The sequence below is a fragment of the Amblyomma mixtum genome, chromosome 5, assembly GCF_055824585.1.
Source record: "Amblyomma mixtum isolate Tamu chromosome 5, ASM5582458v1, whole genome shotgun sequence".
NCBI classification, from domain to species: Eukaryota; Metazoa; Arthropoda; class Arachnida; order Ixodida; family Ixodidae; genus Amblyomma; species Amblyomma mixtum.
Window position 1 is genome coordinate 174,605,112 of NC_143016.1, and position 27,256 is coordinate 174,632,367.

A 27,256-nucleotide genomic window follows, 5' to 3' on the forward strand; every position below is an offset into this window, starting at 1 on the left:
CTGCGCCCTATCATTGCTCAACAAGAACCCTCCCGAGAGCACTGCCCATACCTTCGAACTGACGTGAATCCTGATTTGCCTTTTGACCGAAAACGCCGCCTTCAAGCAATTCTTGACTTTTACCATGACTGCTTTGCTGTCACGTCCAAGGTGGGACAGACGTCAGTAGCAAAGCATCGCATTATAGTTGACCCCACCGAACGCCCTATCCGCCAACACCCCTACCGAGTGTCGACTAAGGAACGCGAGGCTATTCGGGCGCAAGTTGATGAAATGCTTCGCGATGATGTGAACCAACCGTCCACAAGCCCATGGGCCTCACCTGTTGTGCTGGTCGCTAAAAAGGAGGGAACACTCAGATTCTGCGTCGACTACAGGAGGCTCAACAAAATTACAAAAAAAGACGTCTACCCACTGCCTCGAATCGACGACTCGTTCGACCGACTCCGCCATGCCCGATACTTTTCATCGCTCGATCTACGCAGTGGTTATTGGCAGATCGAAGTCGATGAACGTGATCGTGAAAAGACGGCGGCGCAGAACAACAGCTTACCATCCTCAGACGAATGGCCTTACTGAGCGACTCAATAAGACCATCGCCGATATGCTTTCAATGTACGTCGTCGAAGACCATAAGAACTGGGACCAGGTACTACCGTATGCAACATTTGCGTATGTGAGCACCAGCTCATCCGCGCCGACGGAGATCCTTCGCCGGAGGGCGAGCAACCCGAACTTTGAGTCCGAGCAACCCGAGCCGCCCGCGGGAGGAGAGAGTGATGTGAGGAGAGGATGAGGAGGACGAGCGCTCGCGCGGCGCGTGAAGAACAACAGACTCAGGTGTTGGACACGAAAGAAGCAACACGGCCTCTTGTTAACCCAGAGATCCTTTGTAACGGAAAGACGAATAAACGTCTTTTGAATTGTTCCTTTATCCTAACAATTCAGAAGTGGGATACAGTCAACGTTCGCCCGAACTTACGAAGTTAATCGGCAAGCCCCACCATGCCTGTCACCCGCACCGGAGCATCTTCAACGGATATGGCAAACGAAGATGGCGGACGACCGAGCAACGATGGCGGGAACGACGACGCCGACGACTCAAGTGAAGGCGGATCCGACAACGTGGTGACAAGTGGAAACTTATCCCCGATACCTCCGTCAACGATTAACGTGGCGGAAATCCTGCAGGCCAGCGTTCAGGCCGCTGTGAGAGAAGCCATCAATGGAATTGCCTTGCTTCAGACGCAGCAAGCAGCGGCCACACCCATCATCGGCGCGGGAGAGACAGCTCGGTTAGTGCCATCGTTTGATCCAGTGTCATCCAGCTCTCCGACAGTAGACGCTTGGATAAGACGCGTGGACGACTTGGCACAAGTCTACCATTGGTCCGACCGGCTGATATCTGGAAACGCACTCTCGAGGTTGGAAGGGCCTGCAAAGACATGGTATGACTCCCTCTCTTCCGTCAACAAAACATGGCCGGAATGGAAAGAAGAAATTAAGCGCGTCTTCCCCACGACAGCGGGATTCCAACGACTCCATCGGGAAATGGAGGAGCGACGACAAAAGCGCGGTGAGCCCATCGAGTGTTATTACTACGACAAGCTCTCGAAAGCTCGCCGTTGCAACCTCACAGATGAGGCTTGCATTGAATACCTCATCACGGGGCAATACGATGACGACGTAATTAGAGCACTGAGCGTACGCACGTACGAGTCACCGGAAGACCTTCTTCACTGCATGAAACGCCTCGAAGAAAGATTGGGAAACACTGCCTCCAAAAGTTCAAAATCAAGTGGTCCCCCGAACTACTCTCGTTTCCCCGCATATGCCAACGCCCATGGCAACAAAAGCGAAGCAATGGCGTCGGCCTTGAACACTACCGACCACAAGAACCTTTCTCCGAAGGCGAGGAGGAAGCCGCCATGGAATGAAAGAGGAGAGCCCCTCTGCTTCAACTGCAGCGAGTACGGTCACGTGTCCCTCAATTGCCCGGCCCCACAGCGAAAGGCGAGATGCAACGCTTGCGGACGAGTGGGCCACGGAGAAAAAGACTGCAGGGCAAAAACGGAGAGAGGAGCGCGCGTCGCTCAGAACGTGTTGGGCTTTGACCTCCGAGCCGCTGAAGAGGCCAACGAAAAGTACATTATGATAGCGAAAGCGAACGGCTGCGACATACGAGCATACGTCGATCTCGGTAGCCAATGCGTAACTCTGCGGAAGGAGGATGCCAACCGAATCGGAGTCGCTTACACGAAGTTGACAAAGCCGTTCACTATCGGGGGCTACGGGTCCGGACATGTGACACCGTGTGGGGAAACGAACATCACCCTCACGGTCGACCAAGCTACAGCGGACGTTCCCGTGCTGGTCGTGCCGGACGCGTCACAGTCCATACCCCTACTTGTGGGCCAACCTTTCACCGAGCAACCACACATCACGATTGTGAGGCGGAAGATCACAGTGCGGATTTTTGAGGAGCACAGGAACGAGGACCATAGAGACGACACGCTTCAGTCCATTGAAATTCCAGAGCTCCCAGAACGACCTGTGTGCCTATGGGCGAAGGAAACAACGGTTGTGCCCCCAAAATACGTGGGTTTCGTTAAGCTCTACGCCACTGGTAGCGCACCACGCTCAGATGTCTTCGTGGACATGCAGCTCAGGTGCCAAGAAGGTCGAGAGCATTGCATACCACGCTGTGTCCTCAGCGTTGACGGGACCAACGAAACAGTAGTCCCTATAATGAATATTTCCAATCATGAACTGACCATCGAAGAGAACGAACGAGTTGCACGAGCGGAAATTTGCTTCCCAGACGATGCATCGCCACGAGAGGGTGAGTCGGACACCAGCACTGACCAGCCCTTATTGATACCGATCGAAGAGATTCAAGTAGGTCCTAATGTTGCTCCTAAGGAACGTGAAAAGCTCGAACAGCTTATTTTTGAGTATCGGGACTGCTTCGCAACCACCGTTTCAGAGATTGATGCACTTAGCCGCTGTGCATACGACCCTCCAGAAGAGACGGATATTGTTCCTGGCCTTCACGTCCTTGCAACATGCATAGCGACAGAAGACGTGCTAACCGTTGCCCAGCTGAATGATCCAAAGGTTCAAGCTTTGAAGGAAAGGCTAGAAAAAAAAGAAGACCAACGCAAGCAACAGGAGCGGTACAAAAGGAAGCAGGTGCAAGCGCCGACATACAATCCCGGAGATGTACTAGTTGAGCGAGAACCGGCAGCAAGTGGGGAGTCAAGAAAACTGAAAGAAAAATACAAAGGACCGTATATCATCCGAGAAAGGCTTCCCAACGACCGCTACCGCATCGAAAACGTGCCTCCAGGGCGGCAAAGGCGAAGAGCTTACAGCAGTATTGCACCGGTTGACAAGCTGAAGCTTTGGGACCGGGAATTGGGAATTACACGAGACAAGTTCGGAAGAATCGGGCCGCGAGGACGATTCCGACCGGGGCGGTCGGTGGCACAGGATGGCCGAATGTGAGCGCTAGCTCATCCCCGCCGACGGAGATCCTTCGCCGGAGGGCGAGCAACCCGAACTTTGAGTCCGAGCAACCCGAGCCGCCCGTGGGAGGAGAGAGTGATGTGAGGAGAGGATGAGGAGGACGAGCGCTCGCGCGGCGCGTGAAGAACAACAGACTCAGGTGTTGGACACGAAAGAAGCAACACGGCCTCTTGTTAACCCAGAGCTCCTTTGTAACGGAAAGACGAATAAACGTCTTTTGAATTGTTCCTTTATCCAAACACGTATAATACCGCAGTCCAGGAAACGACCCGCTTCACCCCGTTTGGTTTGGTGTACGGTCGCGAAGCCGTTACCATGCTGGATGCAATGTTACTGCCCGATGTCGCCCTCCCATCAGTTGCCGGCGCTGCCCAATTCGTCCAGCACGCTGAGGCCGCCCGTCAGCTTGCTCGAACAAGACTCCGGACGCAGCAGGTTAAAGACGCTCAACGCTATAACCTTCGTCACAGGGAGGTAATTTACAACCCTGGCGATAAAGTCTGGGTGTGGGTTCCTGTTCGCCAGCGGGGTCGCTCCGAGAAGCTTCTGCGCCGCTACTTCGGCCCGTCCGAAGTGCTGCGCAAACTCAGCGACGTCACCTACGAAGTGATTCCGCAAGGAACTGTTCGTACGTCCCGACGGCAAACACAGTCGGAAGTCGTACACGTTGCCCGGATGAAGCCCTTCCACGCCCGCTAGGTCAAGCCTACGGTTCTGCTTGACCTCGCCACGCAGCATCGGGACGATGCTTTTTCCACCGGGAGGGGCAATGCCGCAACGCATTCCTGGCGCCGCCTAGTAGTCGCGCTCAGGAGGCTGGCGCGCGCTCTTCTTCGCCCGTGGCTCGCTCGCTAGTCGGTTAGCCGGCCGGGCCGTTTCCGCTGGCGCTTGGACGTTGTGGCAAATACAAACCTGCCTACCTGCTTCTGTGACAATATTGTCTGTATAGAGCACGAGGAGGCATTTGACTCAGTCAAAACTTCAGCAGTCATGCAGGCATTGCGGAATCAGGGTGTATAAAAGCCTATGCAAAAATACTGGAAGATATCTATAACTACTGCACAGCTTCCATAGCTCCTCCATAAAGTCAGCAATAAAATTCCAATAATGAAGGATGTCAGGCAGGGAGACACGATCTCGCCACCGCCTGTTTACAGGAGGTATTCAGAGGCCTAGATTTGGAACAGCTGGGGATGAGAGTTCCTGAAGAATACCTAAGTAATTTGCGATTCGCTGATGACACTGCCTTGCTAAGTCACTCAGGAGAGGAGCTGCAAAGCATGACTAATGAATTAGACAGCCAGAGCAGAACGGTGCGTCTAGAAATTAACATGCAGAATACCAAAGTAATGTTCTACAGTCTAGCAAGGGAACAGCGAGGTGCTGAAAGTGGTAGGGAATACGTGTACTTAAGGCAGGTAGTGACCGCTGATCCGGATCATGAGAGAGAAACAACTAGAATAGGAATGGGGTGGAGCACGTATGGCAGGTTCTCTCAGATCAATAATGGCAGTTTACCAATACCCCTGAAGAGAAAAATATACAATAGCTGTACCTTACCGGTATTCGCCAATGGAGCAGAAATGTGGAGGCTATCGAAAAGGGTTCATCTTAAAGGGCAACTGTCCGGGGGTCTGGACATTTTTTTAAACACAAGCCCACTGCATAGACGAGGCATCGAAGATAACCTCTGCAAAATACGAGAGCCATGCGCGCCCCGAAAAGCTGTAAAAATTGAAAACAAAGTCCGTTGGTTCTTTCCTTCCAAAAGCAAACGTCCTCAACCCCTGCTTTGGCTCCCGAGCCTTCATGTTCACGTCATTCTGAAAACCTTCGCTAAAGGCATTCCACTGGTGCGTCGTTCTGACTGACAGGCGAAGGGTGGGCGTAGCCGGTTCGTCGCGTCGTCTGCTTGTGCGCACGCTTCCCGCAGCGCCTTCGGTTTTCGCACACGCCTACAAGCACGCATGGAGGAAAAAAGAACTGAGGAGGGAGCGTATGGCGACAGCCTTGAAGCCTAGTCATAAAAAAAAATGTAGTAAAACAGAGAGGGAGAGTAAAACGCATAACAGTTACAAGCGAGCATTCGCGCTGAGATGTTAAATACTTCTTAAAGTTCCTTTTAGTAGTTTCATCATTGTGGCTTAAATGTTGAATTTGCATGTGTTGTAAATGCGTACAACAATGCCTCGGCACTAGCTCACGAGCGGCGCGAACTTCTTATTTTTTTGTATTTTGTAAATGGTATACACGTAACCGATATGAACAAAAAAGCAATCATCGTCGGCGATACTAATATTGATACTTTGGGTGCCAACCACAGTGAATACACTGACCTGTTATTTTCATATGGATTTACGAATCTTATCTCTACTCCGACCCGAATCGCAGGTTCCAGCTCGACATGCCTCGACCATGTTCTATGCAATTTCGTGCCACCTAATTATTTGGCTGGGGCATATCATACGGCAGTGGCAGATCACTTCGCGATTGCCTTCTTATACCGCGTAGACTATAGAGATAGCCGTAGAACTTCTGACAGCACGTGCGAACATAGGAAGAAAATTGACTACCAAAAATGCGCACTCAGGCTCTCTGAAATGAGCTTTGCAGACCTCGCCGATATTAATGCCAATGAACACTGCTGCAGCCTTGTCGGTAGAATTAAAGCTGTGATAAATGATTGTAGTTTTACGCAGAAAAAAACGTACTATACACATCCAGTGTGCCCTTGGATGACAGCAGCTGTGCTAAACATGATAAAAACTCGCGATCACTGGCACACCAAAATGAAACAAAACAGAGGGAACGCATATTATAGTGCTCAGTATAAGCTTCATAGAAATAAAGCTGTTGCTACCATGCGTGTACAGAAGAAGCTATATTTTAGTAACCAAATAAACGCATGCGCCGGCAATTCTAAGAAACTCTGGGCTACAGTGAACTCGATAATTCAGCCTACTTCATCAAACCGAATACTTCCTGACCTGGCCCTTTCCGCAGATAAACACCTGCTATCAGATCAGTTTAACGATCATTTCTGCTCAGTGGGTGCTGATTTACGTTTAAGTATGGGTCTCACAGACGAACCTTCTCTGCCTGAGTATCTTGAAAAGACCTTCGGTTTTATAGAAATAAGCAGTGACGAAGTAATGAGTGCACTTAATTCAATGGATGCCACTAAGGCCACGGGTCTCGATGGTATTCCGGTTTCCATAATTAAAAACAACAGTGGCGTCTTAGCTGCCACCTTAGCCTCTTTATTTAATAAAGCGTTTCTGTCCGGCATCTATCCTGACTGAAGCTTGCTAGATTTGTACAACAGCTATGGGTTTGTGAACTTAATTTCCTCACCAACAAGAGTTACTGACAACTCTGAAACGCTTATTGATGTGTGCTTTACGAATATTTGCACTAGTGATGTCCCGGCTGGCGTTTTGACATTAAGCATTAGTGACCATATGCCTATATTCTGTATAGTTCCGAGTCAACCAAAACAACACAGGAGTAAACCGGAATCTTCCACATTTAGAAGAATTGATGAAAACAGCTTATCAGAGTTTCGACGTCTTTGTGCTAGCACAGATTGGAGTAATATTTTAAGACAGGAGGATGCATGCCAATCGTACACAAATTTTATATCTACTATTCATAACACTACAATACTGCATTTCCGCAAGCAACGCGCAGAACTCATAGAAAATCAAGAAAGCCGTGGATTTCAAAACAACTATATGACCGCATACAGGAAAAGAACAGACTTTTTTCTCGTTTTGTGAGAACAAAAGACACTGACATTCTCCGTCAATTCAAAACGTTCCGCAATAAGTTAGGCGCTGACATTAAAAAAGCAAGAAGTGATTATTACGCGAGAAAGTTCTCCATGTCTGATGGCTCGAAGGGAACATGGAATACACTTAACGATCTTCTAGGTAAAAACAGAACCAATGCACCCGTCTCACTCCACATTCATGGCGCGAACTATGATGGCGCTGAACTAGCAAATGAATTTAATGGGCATTTCTTATCTGTTTTTCCGCCATAATCAACTGATGGTCCACATCAAGATGCCTCAGTCTATATAACCAGTAAACAAAGTAATTCCATGTTTTTGTTACCATGCACTGACTCAGAAATAATTACCATTATTCACTCCTTACGCAGTAATAGTGCTCCAGGTGTCGATGGCATAGCTCCAGTCCCGATCAAGAAAGTAGCAGATGTCATTGCGATACCATTAGCACATATAGTTAACCTAATGTTCACGACAGGCACATTTCCACATCAGTTGAAAATAGCTCGTGTCACTGCCATTCACAAAGGGGGTGACATTAATGATTTAAATAATTATCGGCCGATCTCCATTCTTTCAGTCTTTTCTAAGATTGCAGAACTTGCAATAAACACACGTCTTTCTCAATATCTCGACAAAAACCATGTCATCTCCAAGCAACAGTACGGATTTCAAAAAAAAACAAAACAACTGAGGCCGCCTTACTGGAAATCAAAGAAAAGCTAATTGAAAACATAGAAAATAAACTGCTAACAGTTGGCATATTCCTTGATATGAGGAAAGCGTTTGACTCGGTTAACCATAAGATATTGCTTGAAAAAATGCAGTGTTATGGAATACGCGGCGTTCCTTTAACCTTATTTGCTAGCTACCTTGACAACCGATCTCAAACAACTATCATTAACGGTATTTCATCTGGGATCGGTCAGATTGTGTCTGGTGTGCCACAGGGCTCCGTTCTAGGACCAACGTTGTTCTTATTATATATTAATGATATCGTCAACCTTCGTCCAGCAGACAACATTATAATCTATGCAGACGATACTAACGTATTTTTTTCAGGGCAAGATAGTAATATTTTGCAAGCAGCCTCCAATAGTTGGTTATCCCAACTGTCTGTTTGGTTAAAATCAAATAGGTTAGAACTTAATGTCAGGAAAACAAAGTACATACTGTTTAGAGCCAAAAATAAGGAAGTTCCGAACAACTTCCAAATTCACTTCGAACAAGCTCCTATAACTCGTGTCAGCTCTACAATATTCCTTGGAGTCATTTTTGAAGAACATTTACTCTGGACAGATCATGTAAACTACGTTTGCACTAAAATGGCTCGCTCTGTTGGTATCCTAAATAAATTTCGCACAATACTGCCTCGAAAATTCAAACTACAAATTTATTTCTCTCTAGTCTTTTCGCATGTACAATATTGTTTGTTGATCTGGGGAACGACTACCTCAACCAATCTTGTGAAAGTACTTACTTTACAAAAAAGAGCTGTACGAGCGATTGATAGTTTACATTACAGTGAGAGCACAGGTCCTTCCTTCCTCAACCATAGACTGCTAACCATCACGGCGGCTTACCACAAGAAGCTTGCTGTTTATATCAGAAACCTTATGAAAGGAAGCTGGCAGACTTTCGAGAGCACATATTTAATTGCCCAAACAGCATACAGTCTTAGGCACCCTCAATACCATGCATCAAAATCCCGTACAAACTATGGGTTCCAAAAACTAACTCACATAATTCCTCATACATTAAACACCTATCCATATTTAACAGAATTGTCGCTACAAAATATGTCCGAGGTCAGGTTTAGGAAAACTGTTCATGAATATTTTTGTTATAGCTAGTTGTGGTGTTTCTACCTAATCAGTTTTTGTCTTTGTTATGTTTTGATCTTAGTTTGTTGTGCTTACCTCTATGCATGCTTGATCTCTGTTTCGTTGTCAATATATCCGCTGCTTTTCTAGTTTCTGTTACTTATGGAAACTTTGTACCATTGCCAAGTGCCACTATGTTTTGCTTTTTTTTTTCATGGGGAGGGCAGGCCTCTGTCAGGCGCTACTAGGTGCCTTTAGCTTGCTCTCCCTTGTTTGCAGTCTCTGTACTGGCCAAACAAAACCAATAAATGAAATGAAATGAAATATTTTGAAGCTCGCCAAGGTAGTCCCTATCTACAAAAGTGGGAATCCTAATGAACTCGGAAACTATAGGCCGATCTCAATCCTTAGCTGTATCAACACTCTCTTCGAAAAACTATTGGCTAAAAGAATTACGCAATTCCTGACTAAAAATGCAATTCTGTCAACGTCCCAACATGGTTTTCAGAAATTTAGATCGACCACCACGGCTGTGCTTTCTATAACTGACTCAATCAATGAAGCACTCAATAATAACAATATTTCTGTTGGTGTATTCCTGGATATTAAGAAGGCATTCGACACTGTGGATCTCGATATTTTATGCAAGAAACCAGAACGATATGGGTTCAGAGGTGTATCACTCGATTGCTTTAGAAGCTATTTAACTGGGCGACGGCAGTGTGTTATTATTGACGAACACGCGTCAAGTTCGCGTTCTATTTCCGTAGGTGTTCCGCAGGGCTCAGTACTGGGGCCCATACTTTTTACACTCTACATAAACAACTTACCCGATTGCCTAATAAATACCCGTGCCATTATGTACGCCGACGATACCTCATTGTTGGTGACCGCTAACTCCGTTGAAACAGCCAAGCATATTTTAAACTCAGAACTTCAGAGAGTCAATAAATGGTTTTTAACAAATAGACTCACTTTGAACATAGGCAAGACTAAATATGTTATATTTGCATCCCCTTATAAAAAATACCAGAATACCTGCTCCGCAATATCGATAGGAGATAAAGAAATTGAAGAAGTTAAAACTATTCAGTACTTGGGTGTAACCTTAGACCCTGCATTAAACTGGAAACCGCATATCAAAAATTTGCGCAGCAAACTATCTTATGCATGTTTCGTTCTGGCCAAAGCTCGGCGACATTTCGAAATACACACACTAAAAACAATATACTTTAGCTTTTTCCAGTCCCAATTAACTTACTGTATAGAATCATGGGGATTCACTTACATCACTTACATTGAACCTGTTTTACGCCTGCAGAAGCGGGCACTGAGAATAATGACTTGCACAACACCGTAAACGCCTTCTCGCCCTTTGTTTTTTAGACTCCAAATAATGCCGGCATTGCAGCTTCGAGATTTTCGCGTTGCACTACTTGTACTAAGAGTCCTCTCCGGCACCTCCCCCTTTCCTTTGAACACATTCCATAGAGCCCCAACTAACAGCCGCTCAGCAGCACAGGGGAGAGTATCAAGGGGTAAAAACTTGGAATAAAATCCCCTGTGCAGTCTTTGCAACGTCTAATCTTTATATTTCACTGAAGACCTTTTTTCTGTCACAAATAATTACCTGATTTACAATGCAAATCGCTTTGGGATTGTTTCTTATTATTCTCTGTGGTGTCTATGTTGGGTTTGCCATTTATATGTCATTGAATAATCACTTCTAAGGCAACTGCGTTTATTTTGTGTAAAGAATGCTGTTCCTGCCTTCGTGTTTTTTTGCACACTCTTCTATTTTTTTGTAGTGAGCCCTCTTGTATTTCTGTAATTTGAACCCTCTTGCTTGTACGCTTTGCATTTTTCCACCATTCTTATGTGTATTATTTTGGCATGCATGTAGAAAGAATTTGTCCTCACTAATATCTTTGCTTTTATTGCATGGATCCATAACTAGCCTTTGGCTAAGGATCCAGACAGTGATGTTATGTACTGTGCTGAAGAAATTATAATAAAAAGAATTGAATTGAATTGAATTGAAAGCTTCCACGTCTTTTCTGTCGGTCGCTTTCCTCCGCACTTCTCGTCGCTATCCTCTCCCTGTGACTTTAATTCAGCCGGCTGCAGCTATGGTGCTTCCCTTTTGTATTTTTTTTTTCAGTAAACCATTACTACTACTTCAAGGTGCGACTGCGAGCGTTGCAGAGGCTCTTTTAAGCCCGCATAAGGTCGACCGCAGGGTTACTGAACTCTAACCGTGGATGTAAGAAAAGGGAGTGGTTCCCAGAAAACAATTAACATTCTTCTGCGTCATGAGTCGAGTAGAAGTCTTCTGCGCAGTTTGCTTCTGTCTGCAGCACAATGGTTCCTTCGAAGTCACTTCTGTGCTGGCATGCCTGGAAAGCTCGTCCACTGCGCTTCGCTCTCTGTTCATTTGTCTGACATAAGCTTTGTGCGGCTTCAACCTTTCCGTCATATTGCTGGTGTCCCCAACCAGAACGCGAAACACTCGGAGCAGGGGTTTTGCATACCACGTCTTGCATCTTTTCTGTAGGATGACGGGTCTTTGGGACGACGGAAGAGTAGTGATGCAAAACTATCGGCAAATTGACTATCGACAGAATCGATAGGTTGTTTTTAAAACGATCGACAGTGTACAAAAACTATCGATAGTACTATTGATAGTACAATAGATAGTATTACTATCGATAGTATTGCTACCGGTAGTACCGTATCGACAGCAACACTATCGATAGTGAGACTGTCGATAGTAACACTATTGATATTATGCATTTGTTGGCCAGCGATATAGCCAAAACATTTTCGATACCTGACTGGCTTCCCGGTCTTTTGAGGTTTAACGTCCCAAAGAGACCCAAGCTATGAGAGATGCCGTAGTGGAGGTCTGCGGATAAACCTATCGATTCTGTCGATAGTCAATTTGCCGATAGTTTTGCATCACTACTCTTCCGTCGTCCCAAAGACCCGTCATCTTACAGAAAAGATGCAAGACGTGGTATGCAAAACCCCTGCTCCGAGTGTTTGGCGTCCTGGTTGGGGACACCAGCAATATGACGGAAAGGTTGAAGCAGCACAAAGCTTATGTCAGACAAATGAACAGAGAGCGAAGCGCAGTGGACGAGCTTTCCAGGCATGCCAGCACTATCGATAGTGAGACTGTCGATAGTAACACTATTGATATTATGCATTTGTTGGCCAGCGATATAGCCAAAACATTTTCGATACCTGACTGGCTTCCCGGTCTTTTGAGGTTTAACGTCCCAAAGAGACCCAAGCTATGAGAGATGCCGTAGTGGAGGTCTGCGGATAAACCTATCGATTCTGTCGATAGTCAATTTGCCGATAGTTTTGCATCACTACTCTTCCGTCGTCCCAAAGACCCGTCATCTTACAGAAAAGATACAAGACGTGGTATGCAAAACCCCTGCTCCGAGTGTTTGGCGTCCTGGTTGGGGACACCAGCAATATGACGGAAAGGTTGAAGCAGCACAAAGCTTATGTCAGACAAATGAACAGAGAGCGAAGCGCAGTGGACGAGCTTTCCAGGCATGCCAGCACTATCGATAGTGAGACTGTCGATAGTAACACTATTGATATTATGCATTTGTTGGCCAGCGATATAGCCAAAACATTTTCGATACCTGACTGGCTTCCCGGTCTTTTGAGGTTTAACGTCCCAAAGAGACCCAAGCTATGAGAGATGCCGTAGTGGAGGTCTGCGGATAAATTTCCACCAGCTGTGGTTCTTTAACGCGCACTCGCATCGCACAGTACACGGGCCTATCGCCTCCATCGGAATAGAGCCGCCGTGGCCCGGGACCGAACCCGTGTCTTTCTAGTCAGCAGCCGAGTAGCATAACCCCCGTGCTACCACTGCGGCATTTGTGATAACTGGCTATCAGCAATATCCTAGTCATGCATATATGAAATATCTTGTGGACGAATGAAATATTTACCGAGTTCGCCTCAGCATGGGTGTATTATACGAGCTTTCACAAGTTTCTATATTTACAATCTTCTATATTTACTGAACTGCCGCATCCTGAGTGCAACATGGTAGTCTACAACGTGCGCGGCCGTATCTACCTTGCGTTCAGTGCATGGAAATGTAATGCGATGCAGTTAACTTCGAAATGATCGATGGATGTTGGATGATCGCTCAGATCGATGGTGTTGATCTTGTAGCCTTCTAATGGTTCGGTGATCCGGCGACACGTTGCGGAACAGACAGGACACTTCTTCGTGACTGCGTGGTTTATTCACGAGCGCTCACCAGCGACTTTCCTCCGAACTCTCTCAGACCTCGCCCGGCCTCTCATCCGGTGCCGGCCGGTCCCTCCGGACTCTCTCGAGCTCCGACCTCCAAGACCCCCTGGCCCGATCTCCCCCGGTCCGATCTTTCCCCGAGCCCCCAGTCAGATCTCCCTCTCCTGTTTCGCGCCAAAAACTCGCCCTTAAATGCACTTTCACAGCATTCTGGGGACCATTTTTGTAACCAATAGGAAATGCGCTTGTCAGAGCCAATCAGGAGAATTTTGTTCAAACTAAAGGAGCCAATAGCAAGCCAGTGCTCACGGGGTCGTTGTTTTCGCGAGCACCGCGCGAATTCCAAGAAGACGTTACGCATTTCCGCTTGGTTACAGTACAAGGCAGAAACAAACACACAAAACACCAGCGGCGGCACAGGGAAGGCAAACACTCAGCTCGAACCGCGCGCACTGCCCTGGTCGCGCTCCCCCCTTCGCCACTCGCCTTTGGGGCATCCCGTCTGTCACGCGGTCTGCTGTCGAAAGCAATAAATTTGCACGCGACCCCCTCTCGAAGCCCCAGGGGTCCGCGCATCGGCCGCGTCTTGCGGCCCGAACGCAACCTTGCAAGGCCGGGCCTCCTCACTGTCGGTTAACCGTCGTTGCCGCCCTCTGCCGCGTTTGTCTCAAAACAAACCCATTTCGGCGGCGCCAGGATGGCGGCTGCTCAAGGAGCCCCGACGAACAGCCAACACACACAAAACCAAGGGGGCCAGGCTACCGGCTTCGGGGTGCGTGCGCGATGGGTCCCTGAGCCGCAGCCCGGCAACTCAACTCCTCCTTACCAAGAATGTTGTGCGTACACTTGCTGTACGCACAACACAAAGCACGTTACAATAAAAAAAGTGCGAAGGGACATACGACACCGAACATACAGAAAAGCACGCCGATAATACACACAGCTACCGCCCCATCAAGACAAACTCGCGCCTTAACGACAGTCCCGACACATCTTGCGCACTCACACACGTAGCGAAGACAATATAAGAGAACGACACTTTCCCCATGCAGCGCTAATGACAAATACATTCGAAGTTATAACCAAGGCACATCATTTTCAGGCCACTCAAACATTCTGTAACATGCACACGACGACAGTTCCGAGCAGTTCATACCGCATTGTCTGTCATCACTGAAGTACAAAAGAAAAAACTCACACACAAATTCCGCACACACAACATTCGGTCATGTCCATGCGATGGTCTCTCAACACTGAGTCCTTCCACCTCTGGATCCTCCACTTCCACCTGCTGCATCCGCGCTTACTCGAGCCTTTTGTTTCAATCTCGACATGCTACCGACGTCAGCTGAGTAGCATATCAAGTGCATGGCTCCCTGTTGCGACATGGCGAGGCAGCTAAGGGTGGAGTGGCCCTGGCCAGCGCGGCCGACGATTTCAGCGGTGTCCTCCCGGGTCGAACACACGCACTTGTCTACGACGGAACATCGGCGCGGCACAGGCATTTCGCGCAGAGACGATACCGCGTTTGCGCCGTGGTCTATCTGACTCACGATCCTCACCGACGGTCAGTGCACGCAGGCCACGCGCCATCGCGATGGACAGAGCCACGTTTTCCCTGGCCCTCTTCATGTTTTGCGTGCTCAACTGCGGTAGCGTGTTTGCGCCAGACGCCTGCCCCTCGAGCTGCATAGGCAAATGCAGGCCAGGATCGCGCCATGATTTGGGGTGCGCCGCAGACTTCTGCCGTGTTTCCGTGCTCTGCTCACGGTAAATGACACAGACACCGTCCCCACCAGCTGATCTCCGTTCGTACGGCAAGCTCTCCGCCATAACATTGCCTGTACCTGTGTCCGCTGTCTCAGAATCAGCTCTGGTCAGCTGCGTCACCTGCTCCTCTAGAGACGCCGCCGCCACCAAGGTCGCTGTTTGAACTGTGTCATTGGCGCAACACCCCTGACATGCTGTTTCCACATCGATGCTCAAAGGATGTTCACAGTGGACACTCGCGCCTGGCGACTCGCCCGTATCCGCCTGATCATGCGGTTCGACGCAAATGTCTTCCTTTTCCTCACGCGCGTCGGCAACCTGGACAGTTTCAACAACAACCTGTACGTCACCCGGCTCGCTCTCAGGGCTCATCTCAGTACCGGCAGGTAGGGACTGCTGTTCTCTTTCAACCTCGACTGCCGACACAGCAACATCCGGCAACTTTGCGCCTGCAATCTCTGCATTGTTTGCCGGGACCTGCGCTTCGCCTGAAGCGCTCTCATTCCATACTAACTTGAAGCCATAGCAATTACCCAACACATATTTTACACCACTCAGACCTTGGCTGTCATCTCCTCTCCCTGGAGGAGGTATTCGGCTCTGAACTCGCTCCAGCAGTGCCGCCGGCTTCTGTGCAATTCGCTCTTTCTGGAAAGATTCTTGCATTTCCCTGTACTTTTCTTTGGCCATCGCGAGCTGGCGCTCAAGAGACTCCAGACTCACATCATCCAGTTCATTTTTGAGATAACCATCCCGCCTGGACCCTGATGCGCGTCTCACGTAATGCCCACTCGAACACCTAAGCGCGGCCATCACCTGCCGTTCCATTGGCACGCTATCGGTTTCAACCGGCCTCATGCCGTAGCAACTTGCCCGTTCATCTGAAGCATTGCTCTGCTCCTGCCTGGCATCTCCTCTGTCTGAGGGGGGTGATCGCCTCTCAGTTCGCTCCGGCAGTACCACCACCTTCTCCGCCCTTCTATCTTCCTGGAGAGATTCTGTCATCTGCTTGTACTTTTCTTTAGCCACTGCGAGTTGGAGCTCGAGAGATTCCAAACTGACATCGTCCAGCTCATTTTTGAGATAACTACCTCGCCTGGGCCCCGACGTGCGACTGGCATAATGCCCACTCGAACACCTCAGCGCGGCCATCACACCTGCTACTCACTAACCCTGCGGCTCGAGCGCTACGGAGGCAAGCAAAATGGGAAGGGGGACTCACTCTACCGTCGTGTCGGCGTCCATGGCTTCTGCGGCTTCCTCCGAGTCTTCTCACTCAGATGCCGCCTCGTCCTTTCCAACGGCTGCAGCACTCTCTTGCTCATAGGCCTCTCGTTGCCTCCTCGTCGCTCCACAGAGTTGCAGCGCTCTTCCTCCAAGGACACTCCTCAGCTTCCATCCCCTCTTCGCCTCCGACAGCTCCAGAGGCCTCGCACCAGGATGTCGCCTCTCTTCGCTCCCAACAGCCTTCAGGGTCTCTCACCAGCAGCCCGCTTGCTCTCTCCGCAACTGGCGCCCAGGTGTGATGATCAGCCGCAGCGGTGGGGCTCTCACCAAGGCGTTGCTCTCCGCTGGTGTCCAATTGTGCCCGTGCCCGTGTCCGCTCCGCAGAAAGCCGCCGGAATCATCCTGTCGACTGCGCCAGTTAATTTCGAAATGATCGATGGATGTTGGATGATCGCTCAGATCGATGGTGTTGATCTTGTAGCCTTCTAATGGTTCGGTGATCCGGCGACACGTTGCGGAACAGACAGGACACTTCTTCGTGACTACGTGGTTTATTCACGAGCGGTCACCAGCGACTTTCCTCCGAACTCTCTCAGACCTCGCCCGGCCTCTCATCCGGTGCCGGCCGGTCCCTCCGGACTCTCTCGAGCTCCGACCTCCAAGACCCCCTGGCCCGATCTCCCCCGGTCCGATCTTTCCCCGAGCCCCCAGTCAGATCTCCCTCTCCTGTTTCGCGCCAAAAACTCGCCCTTAAATGCACTTTCACAGCATTCTGGGGACCATTTTTGTAACCAATAGGAAATGCGCTTGTCAGAGCCAATCAGGAGAATTTTGTTCAAACTAAAGGAGCCAATAGCAAGCCAGTGCTCACGGGGTCGTTGTTTTCGCGAGCACCGCGCGAATTCCAAGAAGACGTTACGCATTTCCGCTTGGTTACAGTACAAGGCAGAAACAAACACACAAAACACCAGCGGCGGCACAGGGAAGGCAAACACTCAGCTCGAACCGCGCGCACTGCCCTGGTCGCGCTCCCCCCTTCGCCGCTCGCCTTTGGGGCATCCCGTCTGTCACGCGGTCTGCTGTCGAAAGCAATAAATTTGCACGCGACCCCCTCTCGAAGCCCCAGGGGTCCGCGCATCGGCCGCGTCTTGCGGCCCGAACGCAACCTTGCAAGGCCGGGCCTCCTCACTGTCGGTTAACCGTCGTTGCCGCCCTCTGCCGCGTTTGTCTCAAAACAAACCCATTTCGGCGGCGCCAGGATGGCGGCTGCTCAAGGAGCCCCGACGAACAGCCAACACACACAAAACCAAGGGGGCCAGGCTACCGGCTTCGGGGTGCGTGCGCGATGGGTCCCTGAGCCGCAGCCCGGCAACTCAACTGATGCTTATCAAACATTTCGTCGTTGGTGAGGTTTTTAAGCGTTGGTGTGGTTTATCGCTCAAACCGCGGACGTATTTCCAGTAGGATACTAGATGAGAAGGACATCTTGATACACGAGCGAGATAAAGGCTAAATATAAGCACAAAATCACAGATTACAGGAACCAAGGCACTCGGCATCATGATGGCCGGAACAAGAAGAACGAACGTTAATTGCTGTGCATCTCATCATTTGTAGGCTCTTGACAGCATTTCATATGCACTCCGCATGCCAGATGCCTTTTTCTTCTATACGCCGACCTGTGTACAAGTTAACCAATTTTAAAGATAACTGGCGGGTTGTGAAAGCATTATAGAATTAAAATAAAATGACTACCATGACTACCACAATAAAATGAGACGCAAAAGCAGGGCAGTTCAGCTTAAAGGGTAGCTAGGACAGTTCGGAAAAAAGATGCAAGTGCATCCGATGAAAGAACAAACAGCATAACCTAAGCTGGGTAACACGACAACATAGTGCACTGCATACGTTGTCTTGTTGACGTGATCGCTGGAGTAATGCTTTTCGCACACATGCTTCGCAACTGGTACATTAGCGACACAAACACTTTATCCAGTAACTTTATGTAGAGAACTTCTGCAGAGCTCGGTCACGCGTAGGCTGTGTAAACGGGTGACTCCTGTCAGTTACTCGTTCCATCACCTAAATACCACACTCTCGGGAAACAAAATTTAGTATGCGTGGTTGATTTCATAGATTCGATAGTACTATGTATGGCCAGTATTATCGATACGGCTATCGATGGCACTATCGATACTGCTATCGAAAGCAATATCGATAGTATTATCGATAGCCCCCTGTCGGTAGTGCTGTCGATAGTTTTTTTTTGCTATCGATAGTTCGATAGTGACTCAACTATCGATAGTCTCGATACTACTATCGATAGTTTTGCATCACTACGGAGGAGGCGCCTGATAATGGTGTCTGGCTTATACCCAGTTTCCACCTCTTCCTTTCTGAGAATACTGGCTAAGGCTTCACTGACGCCTTTTACGTACGGATTGCATACGCGTTCTTGGTCCTGGCGTGCGTTTAGCCTAGGCATAGAGTTGTTTTGCTTGCGTTTTTTTTTTATATCTATTTCCAAGGGATGTTTTCTTTCGTGAATAAGTTTTAATAGTACAAGGGCAGCCTTCCACCAAAGAGCGCCATGAAACAGTCTTTTCTTCTACACAAGGTTAGGTGAAAGACTTTTTTCGAAGCACTTCACCTCAGAGAACCGATGCACGAGAAAATTTCTACGCATTGGAAGCCAATGGGTACCCGGCGGCACTGGGGATCGAACCCCGAACCGCCCGAGAACCGCATGCTCAAAGCACTGCTGTCGCTTTTGTTAAAATAAATAAGCAAGCATTCGGAAACGCCTTCAGCCTAAAATCGCTTGAATTTCACAATACCTTTCCGATACCCCACTTTGACAATGTTCCTCCCAGAAAGGCTATAACAACGAGACACATGAATCGTAGAATTAAATGAATGACGAATCGGGAAGGGCGATAGTGTGAAGCGCTAAGAAGGATGTGAGCGGATGCATATGGAGAAATGGGCGTTACTTTCAAGAGGTACGCGGACGACTGGTTGCGGCGCTAAGGCTGAGAGAGCAAAGGGCAGTAAAGAGAGGGTGCTGTCTCCTGCTGTACCTTTGCCTGCGCCTTTCTCTTTTTTCCCTTTTAGTTTTCCTCGAGCCATGGACCGCAGGCCGAGGTTGCTTCTTAAGTGCGCTGTATTTTTTTTTTTACTTCCGACGCTGATGAACGACAAAGTTGGCGCGTCTGCCAAACCGGTGCTGAAAGGTCTTCACGCATCCTTGCCGCCAAGGTGTCAAAAAAAAACATACAGCTGCTAATGTGTCAGTCCTGACGAAGGGTCAGTTCTCAAGCGGACAAACATTTCCTAAAAATCACATCAGAGGTTTTGGAGAGAATGAATTGAATTTTTGACGCCCTCGTTCCGCAGGACTTCCACCAGCTTCGTGAAGAACGCAATGCAAGGCACTAAGAGTGGCAAAAAAAAGAAGCAAATTTTGGGGGATTTGGCGTGCTTACGCCAAATGCGAGGTGCGTTGGCACTTCGGTTTTCACTGAAGTTTCTGTGTTCGGATCTACTGCGCACGGCTGGAAGTTTATGTAGACGATATCCAAAGCACAGCGCGAAAGACTGGTAGTTCAGGACACGGGATGTTCGGCTGCGGCGATGATGTAAGAGCGAGTGCTGGGTTGGTTATGTGCGCCACATTACGTGCCACGTCCGTTTGCCACTGTTTTCCTCGTGGTTTGTGCGTGGTTCATGTACATACAACAAAAGGCGATGATGTAGTGGTCTAATGCAGTGGCCAGCAAAACTGATCTGATCGCGCCGTCCGGTTTCGAAACCCACTTGCGGCCATAAAGTATTTTCTTTCAGTTAAGTCTATTTCAAGTCTAACAGACTCCAGACATATAGAAGGGCCTCGATGAAATCTAAAATTGAAAGCCTAAGTGCCGCACTAAAAATGCGACCCAATCAGGTCGCTGTTGCTCCGCCACCACGCGGAAGCGACGGCTAGTTGTATTCCGGCGGCTCGATCGATGGAAACGCACCATCGTGCGGCCGTGGTTCTCTTCTACTGATTTAATCAAGAAGACGGCGCAAGGAAAGGCTTTACCTCAGAGCCTTTACTTCATTAAACAATCCGTTAAGCAGCCATTGTGAACAGGCGAGACCTTTCTGTGGCCACGTAATCGGGGAAAGCTTCAAAAACCACGTGTCCTCACGATGGGCGTCAAAGAACCCGTCGTATGGGACAAGGTCTCCATTTCTCTAAACATGATTTGTAGACGACAAAAGCGACAAAGGCAGAGGATCTGGTTGCGTGTCACGTTCTCGAATTTCCTATTTACATTATGGTAAGAGAGCCGCCTACACATGCGAAGCATCACGTCCTGTGTCGATCCAACCCCTCCTAGCCGATGGTAGGCCTCCACCAGCGTCGGAGGTACAGTGAACTATAGTTGGAGGCCAACCAGCGGTCCAGCGGTTAGGCCTATACCAGTGGTCAGGTGTGTGTGCGTGTGAGAGAGAGAGAGAGAGTGTGTGTGTGTGTGTGTCTGTCTGTCTGTGCGTGTATGCTTGTGTGTATGTGTGTATGTATGTACATGTGTGTGCGTGCGTGCGTGCGTGCGTGTGTGTGTGTGTGTGTGTGTGTGCTTGCGCACACGCACACGCACGCACACACACACACACACACACACACACACACACACACACACACATAAAAAGGCAGCGAAGAGTGTCAACGAAAATTTGCGTGAATGCAAGCACTATTTCTATGTAAGCGCATCAAACTAGCCATATGAGACGGCAAATTTCATGAAAATGTATACACGTTTAAATAGTGTCATTCTATCATTTACACGCCTAGCAGGCTATCGCCATAGTACCGCATGGATGGAGATGGAGGAAACGCATGCTGTGTGCCAGTAGTCTGGGTAACAGGAGCAGGATTACACTGCCGTTCGTAAGTGGCGCGATGCGTATTGTTTTTGTCCGTTTCGGAAAAATCTAACGAACATCGTGACTGATGTTATATGTAGATGGAAAATACCGTAAATTAGCCGCATGTACTGCTGCATGTATCCGGTCACCATATACGACATCAGCGTAAACTGACGGACCCATATGACTACAGCCTCTATGAACAAAAAGAAAAACAAAGTGAAAACAAATCCGCAATGCCAAGTTCTCACTAAAGCTTTTACGGCCGCTAGTTTGTTCATTAACCGTTTGCGTGGCGGGTACAGCATGTGGTAACATCTGTCCTGCTATATGTAATCAGCCTTTCCTCTACGTCTTTAGGTAAGCTCGTTGTACTTTAGGCGGTGTCGGCAGGGCAGTATTATTATGTTTCAAATGCTCACAAGGCACCCATTCAACAAGCCTCCCCCCCCCCCTCCCTTCGCCACCTCAAAATTTACCTTGTGCCCCTCTCGAAAAAAATTCCTGCCTACGTGCCTGCTGCCCGCACTGATTAATATATCTTGAGGTGTTTATGCTGTAACTGGGCTTTAAGCTTATGAAATGTGTTTCCGATTAGCCGATACGACAATGATCTGCAGAAATTAGTTGCAGGCAGAAAAATGCAAATTACTGATGTGGAAATAATTTCCGTAAATACAAAAAAAATCATTCGTACTACGTAGATCGTCTGCTGAATGCAATTAGGGACAAAACTGGGCGTTTAGGCTATCTCAATTTCCCACGACTCAAAGTAATGTGTTTGCGTGACAGTCAAGTTTCTTAGGTTCCATTTCTCGTTTGATTCACTCTTCACCTAAAGGTTGTCCAGGCTATTAATTGTTCGTGATACAGCTTCTTTCGGGATGTGTATGCGCATTAACCTTGTTCTACACACTTTAGAGAAGTTATCGATGATGTTGTTAATGAGTGCAACTGCCAGGCTCTTAGGGCGCCACTGTATCGTTATCGCAGCAACAAGCTTTTCTTTATCAGGTGCTTTGGCATTCACCTTGTCTTGAAGTTTTGAACGGCTTTTAGAACGCTTAGGTACTTGCATTATTAGTGCGAGAGCAGTCTTCCGGTGAGTAAACCCCGAGCAAGATCTAGCTAGGTATGTGAGTTGGTGCCAAAAACACAGCAACGGCGACATAGCAACGCTATAACATAGTTCTGCAAATAAATAAAAACTAAACAAAAGAACAATTCAGGGGGTACTTTGGCTCTCTAAAGTGCTGCAAGGCGAAAGCCTTTCCTGGCGCACTGTTTGGCCTTGACTGCGACATAGAGTTACTATACCAACTCTAGAGAGAAAGCGGCGGCAGCACTCCCATGTAAACCCTCTCCACTTTTTTTATAACCGTGGATGGCAGCCATCTTGTTACTTCGCTCATGGTTCCCTGCATGATCCAGACGACCTAGACCAAGTTTGATGGTTTAACGTCAATTACAGCGTACTAACCTGGCAACTTCGCCCAGCATGGCCGCGGGCTTCGTAGTGCGCGGAAGCTGCGCGAGCGGCGCGAACTTGATTACTTTTGTATTTTGTAAATAGTGTACAAAGCTCTCCCCTGTCCTTTCTTACTGTCGCTCCCCTCTATACTTCTCACTATCCTCTCCCTTTCCCTTTCATTTCCGCCGGCTGCAGCTCGGGTGCTTAAGATATTAGATAGCAATTGCCGCGGCCGGCAACACTCATTTGATCCACTCTTTTATTTTTAAATAAACCACTACCACCTGTGCGAGGAACGGTGTTGCGGCTTGCTTACGTACTGTGTTGATTTCTTTTCTAGTTCACGTGCAAAATGTTCGCGACTGTGAGCGCACAAAGATAGTTCCAGGTGGTGGTGAATACTGCGCCGCTCATTACGTGTGATTTGTGTTTGTGTGAGCCGAGATCAACGAGGATTGGTGGTGAGGTCCAGCAAGGTTTGTTTTGATGTACGGGGCGTTATAAAACATGCATGCCCCATGCATTTCGGCATTACCTGGAGTCCCTTCAGTAACGTGTGCACCATCCTCACCTCCTGTCTTCTCCCGCGGTCAGACTTCGTTGGTGTTCCATAATTGATGCGAGGCAGAAGGGAGACGACACACGCGCATAGTGCAGCGCCTGCCTTCTGTACTGTTTTCATTTTCTACCACTGCCTGTCAAGATGCGAATTCTGTTTGAATACAACGCGAAATCTGTAATTGACTCCGCTCTGAATGGTTTAATCTGTGTGCAACGAACCACCAAAGCTCCGACCACCAACGATGCACCGAAGCACCAACAAAGAATCCTATTTCCTCTATCCTATTTACCTTGCGTTTGGCGTATCATTGCCATCTATCTGACAGGACACAACACGAGATATTTGCAATCTAAAGGAATGCAGGCCTGAATTTGACACTGGGATTCTTCTTCATTAACAAGCACATTGGCCAGGTTCATTCCTACAATGCACTGGTGAAGCTACCCCACTACTGTCACTGTATCAACAGTTGTTGAGTTCCAAGTTCTGATGGTGTAATGAATGGAGGAGCATTTAAAAGAATATACAGTACTGCTACCTGGAACAGCTGGTACTCTGTATTTTGTAATAAATTTGTAGCATGTATAATAACCCCAGGGATTTAAATTAATCAAGAATCATCTTCTGGTGCGTGCTTCATAACCCAAGTGCAACTTTGGCTTGTCAGAGGAGACTGCATCTTCTACCTTTAGCGTGTTACCTGCAAGCACTTGCGTGGAGATTTCCCTGATGATGCTGCTTCTGAGCTGGGGGTTTGTGGTGTAGACTTTTCCTGAAGCAAAAACAGTTTTGACCTGAGGTTCTAGCTATTTATCTAAAGCATTTCGCCCGGCCGCGGCGGCTGGAATTTCTTTGGAGGAGAAATTCTGGAGGCCCGTGTACTGTGCGATGTCAGTGCACGTTAAAGAACCCCAGGTGGTCGAAATTTCCGGAGCCCTTCACTACGGCGTCTCTCATAGCCTTGGTCGCTTTGGGACGTTAAACCCCACAAACCAAACTAAACCTAAAGCATTTCGCCTACTTTCGCTTGCGTGGGGACTTTGTTGTGGGAGTGCGCAAGTGCTTGCAGAGGGATTTGCATATAGGTGAGGTGACCGGTTGGCTGAGATACTTTGTCACACTAGTGGCCTGATGTGGGAACTTTTACATTACCGGAGACACCAGCATTTGGACTCATTCTGTTTTACCTGCAAGCGTGGGAACTTCATCAAGGGTGACTGAGCTCGTGAGGGGGGTGAGGACATTTTCTGCGAACTGTCTGCTTCTGAGCTTGCGTGCCCCTACATGGATATACCCTGAGATAAAAATTTTGTTGCCTGAAGCATTGGCCTTTCTGCTCACCTAACCTTACCTGCTTGCGTTTTTGTGGTGACATAAGTGGCGAACACTGCGATCCTGAAATAGCATTGTGAGATGTGCTTGCAACCTGAAGTAAAAGTATTGCACGTGCTGAGGCACTCACTGTATTATAACTTATCACCCTACGCAGACAGACTTGGTGAGACACCACGACCTCTGTCAGAACTCTGTGTAATAATGTAGACATGCCTAACATACAGTCTCTGCTGCGTAAACCCTGCCATCCAGTGCACCACTCTGAATTGCTGATACATGATGAATTTTATTTATCATGAACCTGATTCTTTTTATGCTGCAATTCTGCCTTTACTTTCGCACTGACATACCAGTTCGCAAATTTTTAATTGTAACTTAAATATTTAGTGTTTTGTTGGAAAGTTAAGTTTACCACTTTTTACTTATACGATTTGGCTCTAAAGGGTGAAGTTAGGCTCAGCATAATTTTCAAAACTCACTCGCAACAAGCATCAAAAATTTCACACTGAATGCAGCTTCTACTAGACATAAACAGAGAGCAGCCACAATTTGCACCTACCTGCTCACTATGTTTACTTTGGAATATCGCTGGCACTGCATCTGGTTTCAAAAAGTGCCTGCTGTGGCTGCTATAAAAGCATGACTGCTCAAAATCTCTTCATCAGATCCTCTGCCCTATACGTAACTAGGCAGTGGTGTCGTAATAGTGCTTAGCCACTTTTGCAGAAAGTTTTTATTGTTCTGAGGAATTCATTATACTGTTTCAATGCCAGGCCTGCAATATATACCACTAAACGGAAGGCTCCATGAATTAATCCTTGTCATGCGTGCTGCATGCGTAGGAAAAAAATCTTAACGCAAAAAACACGCGACAGTTCCGTTTTGAATTTTCGAGAGAAGAACATTGCTCACACATGAAGCGAAATCCCCGATTGCTTTTGACACCGTGTTTTGCATATGATGCACGATGGCGGTATTCTTCTGAAACTCTATGCAAGAGCGAGGCAAAGCGGTAGATCGGGTCGCGCGGAGTAACGCGAGCGCGTTTGAGTGGACGGTTGTGTTTTCTGCGTTCTTTTGTTCTTGATCTGTGCTCTTTTGCTTTTGAGAGTAGGCGGGCTTACTCGCCCGGGCGACTGCTCTGGTGGTTTGGGGTGTCCGCTTGAGGGCCGGCAATTCGCCGCGAACGCTGCCGACGGGTCTAGTGTCCAGTTTCTTGTACGCGATCGACCGACGTGCGCACGAGAAATACGTTCGACCAATGTGCGCACCGGAGACGACTTGCGTCTGCAGTGCTTTCCCGGCACCGAATCAGACATCGAAGAATAAAACCAGCAGAGAAGCCAACGCTCGTGCGAAAGAGCGCGGACCGAGCGGCGGGAGTGAGTGATTCCGAAGTGCACACGGCGCGGAAAGGTTTGTAATGCAGTGCGTATTGGGCGTATTAAACTGCCATATCTTAACACTGCCCTGCAGTCGACGCTTTCGGTAGCAATGAACTAGCCCCCCTACCGCTGTAGCAGCGGTAGCTGCTACAGCACACGAAACGAAAACGAAACTTTCCTAAGTTCTCTGGTACACGTCTGCATATTTCAAAGTTTACAACAATAAAAGAATTAAGTGTAATGCTTAAGCACCTTCTTCGACGTTTAAAGTTCTAGAGGTTTATTTTTAATGTGTTCTTGTGACTATATTGAAAATAATCGATTAATTTTCAATAGCTCAAACCACAAATAAGTACAGGCAACTATGGGAGTAACAAGATGGCGCTGCTCGAGTGTAAGACAACCTCCTCACCGCGCTTTACCCTCTGGTCACGGCAACCCATCGGCGACTTAGGGAAGGGGTGAATGCCTTACCTTGAACGCAACCGGTTGCTTCTAGCGGGAATGCCCGAGGGGTTAAAAGGAGGAGCTCAAGGCGGGAAGTCTCTGTCGCGGTACTCCTGCGAGCTGCCCCCGATGGTCCCCATCCTGCCCGCGACCCCCGGACGACCCAACGCCGGTCGACGACGACTTGGTGAGCTACTGTACCTCTATTTTAATCGGATAGAACATTCTTCCGCAGTGTGCTTTGCCTTGCGCTAGGTTAATAAACTCTTTCCTAGCGTACTCTGTCGTTGCCTATTTCGTCCGAACCCGCCGTGGCTGCGACTCTGCGCCACGGGTTGGGGACACGAGTCGCGTACGAGTAAACGCCTGCGTGTAGCCGGCACGGAAGCTCGCCTTCCCGGCCGGCTGGACGCGGAGTGACCCCATAAGAGAGACCGGAGATACGCAGCCGACGCTGCTGCTGGGTCGCTGGGTGCGACGACCGGAAGTCGCAACCCGAACGTCAGCGAATGACGTATTCATGGGCGGGGCCCAATCCCAGAGCTGTTTTCTTCATTTTTTTCGGGTGCCCCGCGTGTACGAGTTGAGGGTGGAGAGGAGGAGCGCAATTTTTAATCGTCTATAACATCGTTGTTATTGATACTAGTTTAAAAATTCTTTCGCAGGGGTGACGAGCGATGGAATGCCTATCTCCCGTCTGCTTTACGTAATCTC

The 27,256-nt window shown here is 48.4% G+C and overlaps 1 protein-coding gene and 1 pseudogene across 1 annotated transcript; one reads left to right on the forward strand and one right to left on the reverse strand.

Annotated features, from left to right (window-relative positions):
* Nucleotides 1-998: 998 nt before the first annotated feature.
* LOC149344762 (uncharacterized) lies at nt 999-2,993 on the forward strand. The gene is made up of 2 exons (XM_089547298.1): nt 999-2,144; nt 2,987-2,993. The coding sequence occupies exons 1-2, from the start codon at nt 1,006-1,008 to the stop codon at nt 2,991-2,993; spliced, it is 1,146 nt and encodes a 381-aa protein (XP_089403424.1). The 5' UTR covers nt 999-1,005.
* Nucleotides 2,994-24,063: 21,070 nt separating this feature from the next.
* LOC149344763 (uncharacterized) lies at nt 24,064-26,538 on the reverse strand (annotated as a pseudogene).
* Between the last annotated feature and the right edge of the window lie 718 nt (nt 26,539-27,256).